Source organism: Triticum dicoccoides, chromosome 1B (genome assembly GCF_002162155.2).
Source record: "Triticum dicoccoides isolate Atlit2015 ecotype Zavitan chromosome 1B, WEW_v2.0, whole genome shotgun sequence".
Classification (NCBI taxonomy): Eukaryota; Viridiplantae; Streptophyta; class Magnoliopsida; order Poales; family Poaceae; genus Triticum; species Triticum dicoccoides.
Window position 1 is genome coordinate 298,062,971 of NC_041381.1, and position 2,969 is coordinate 298,065,939.

Here is a 2,969-nt window from a genome sequence, read left to right on the forward strand (position 1 = left end):
CGTGCCGAGGCCGAGCCGGAGTTCGCCGGAGCGTATCTCCGCGGTGTAGACGCCGTTGGGGCGCAGGCGGATGCCGCGGTAGCCGGACGCTCCTCGGCGGCGCGGCGGCATGGCGGCGCGTCGGTGGCGGGGCGCTGGAGCGGCGGAGGCGCGTCGGTGGCGGGGTGCTGCGGCGGAGGCGCGTCGGTGGCGGGGCGCTGGAGCGGCGGAGGCGCGTCGGTGGCGAGGTGCTGGAGCGGCGCGTGGCAGAAAGAAGAAGAGGAGAAGAGGATGTGCGAGAGAGGCGCGTGGCGCGCGCCGCATTTTATAGGCGCGCCGGAAGCGGTGCGCAAAATATGACGCGCGCGCAAGCGGTTCCCGCGCGCGTGATTTTCCCGCCGCCGCTGGAGCGCGGCAAAACGCCCCACGCGCGCTAAAGGCTGCGTTTACCGCGCGGCCGTTGGAGATGCTCTAAAGTCCATAAAACTACTGCTACATAGCAAGAATTGTGCAGGAGACACAGAATGGACACGAGATGCGGCTCAAGCCTGTATCCGTCGTCTCCTTCCTCGCGTCGCTCCTCTTCCAGTTCCTCGCCGGCGGTGACGGGCACTTCATCTACAACGGCTTTGATGGTGCGTGGCTCGAACTCGACGGCATGGCCGTGGTCGAGCCTGACGGCAAGCTCGCGCTCACCAACGTCACGTCCCAGCTCAAAGGCAGCGCCTTCCACCCGACGCCCCTCCGCTTCCACGAAACCAACGGCACCGTCGCACGCTCCTTCTCAGCAGCCTTCGTGTTCGCCATTGTCACCGACCTGGTCACGGTGGGCGGAAACGGCCTCGCCTTCTTCGTCGGGCCGACCAAGAACTTGTCCATGGCGTCGCCGAGCCAGTTCCTCGGCCTCTTCAACCCCCAGAACAACGGCAACGCGAGCAACCACGTCTTCGCCGTCGAGCTTGACACCATCCTCAACCCGGAGTTTCGGGACATCAACAGTAACCACGTCGGCGTCGACGTGAACGGCCTGGCATCGGTCGTGGCCGAACCTGCAGGCTACTACGACGACGACACCGGCGATTTCAGGAACCTGACTCTCATCAGTGGTGATGCCATGCAAGTGTGGGTGGACTACGACGGCCGATCCACGGTGCTCAACGTGACCCTCGCGCCTGTGGAGGCTCCCAGGCCCAAAAAGCCCCTCATCTCCGTCACCGTCGATCTCTCGCCGGTGCTGAACGGCACGGCGTACGTCGGCCTCTCGTCGTCGACGGGGCCGTTCCGCACGCGCCACTACGTGCTGGGCTGGAGCTTTGCGCTGGACGGGGCAGCGCCGCCGCTCGACTACTCAAACCTCCCCAAGCCGCCCCGCATCGGCGACAGCAAGCGACGGTCCAAGGCGCGCGACGTCATCCTTCCGGTGGCCACTCCGATCCTCGCGCTCGCGGTGGTCGCCGGCGTCTCCCTGCTCTTGTGGCGGCGGTTGCGGTACGCGGAGCTGAGGGAGGAGTGGGAGGTGGAGTTCGGGCCGCACCGGTTGGCATACAAGGATCTGTACATCGCCACCGGCGGCTTCGACGGCAAGCACCTTCTCGGCGTCGGCGGGTTCGGGAGGGTGTACAAGGGCGTGCTCCCGGCGTCCAAGAAGGAGGTGGCCGTCAAGGTCGTCGTGTCGCACGACGACGCGAAGCTGGGGATGAAGCAGTTCGTCGCCGAGGTTGTCAGCCTCGGCCGCCTCCGGCACCGCAACATCGTGCAGCTGCTCGGCTACTGCCGGCGCAAAGGCGAGCTCCTCCTGGTTTACGACTACATGCCCAACGGCAGCCTGGACAATTGGCTGTACGACCGGAACGCGACGCCGCTGGGCTGGGCGCAGAGGCTCAGCGCCATTAGAGGCGTCGCGTCCGGCTTGCTCTACCTCCACGACGACTGGGAGAAAGTGGTGGTGCACCGGGACATCAAGGCGAGCAACGTGCTCCTGGACGGCGAGATGAACGCGCGGCTCGGCGACTTCGGGCTGGCCAAGCTGTACGACCGAGGCACCGACCCGCAGACTACCAGCGTGGTGGGCACCATGGGTTACCTCGCGCCGGAGCTGGCGTGCACGCGGCGGGTCACGCCGGCCACGGACGTGTTTGCGTTCGGAGCGTTCGTGCTGGAGGTGGCCTGCGGCCGGCGGCCCATCGAGCACGGCGCGGTCGACGACAACCGGCTGGTGCTCGCGGACTGGGTGCTCGAGCGCTGGCACAACGGGGACGTCACGGACACGGCGGACCCGCGGCTCTCCGGCGCCTACGATGTCGAGGAGGCCGCGGCGGTGCTCAGGCTGGGCCTGGTGTGCTCCCATCCGGCGCCCGCTGCGAGGCCGTCGATGCGGCAGGTGGTGCAGTACCTTGACGGCGACGTGCCGATGCCCGAGCCGGCGCCGACGTATCGGAGCTTCACCGCGGTGGCCTTGATGCAGAACGCCAAGGGCAACGACTCCTACGTTGCTTCATACCCGTTGTCTTCGGCGACTAGCGTCGGCGCATCCTCTGTTCTCTCCGGGAGGTGATGTTCGAAGGCCGATCCCTGCCTCCCTGGCAACAACATAGGAGTACGCTTGCCAGGGATCACAACATCTTCTGATCTTTTTTTTTTTTAGATGAACATCTCCTGATCCCTGCAACATTTTTTTTTAAGATAGCAAACCGCTCATACCAAGCGCACTGCACGGTTTCATCCAGCACGTCAATCGAACCGGCAGACAGTACGTGAGATAGATAGCATGCTTGTTAACGGATTTTCGGTAGACAATTTGTGAGTCCCGAAATGTTTTTTTTTGAAACGGAGGCAAAAGTTTTGCCTCATCCATTAATTAAGATAGAAAAGAGTTTGTTACAAGACACCCAACAAACACGGCATGCGGATTACTCGCGTGAAATAAAGGACCCTAGCTTCTTTGCGCAGGCATGACCCAAAGGTTGGCCTCTATAGAGATGGAGGAGAGT

The 2,969-nt window shown here is 63.8% G+C and overlaps 1 protein-coding gene across 1 annotated transcript; it reads left to right on the forward strand.

Annotated features, from left to right (window-relative positions):
• The first annotated feature begins 485 nt into the window (after positions 1-485).
• Positions 486-2,756, forward strand: LOC119304288 (L-type lectin-domain containing receptor kinase SIT2-like). Its single transcript, XM_037581470.1, has one exon. The coding sequence runs from the start codon at positions 515-517 to the stop codon at positions 2,531-2,533; it is 2,019 nt and encodes a 672-aa protein (XP_037437367.1). The 5' UTR covers positions 486-514; the 3' UTR covers positions 2,534-2,756.
• Positions 2,757-2,969: the final 213 nt, after the last annotated feature.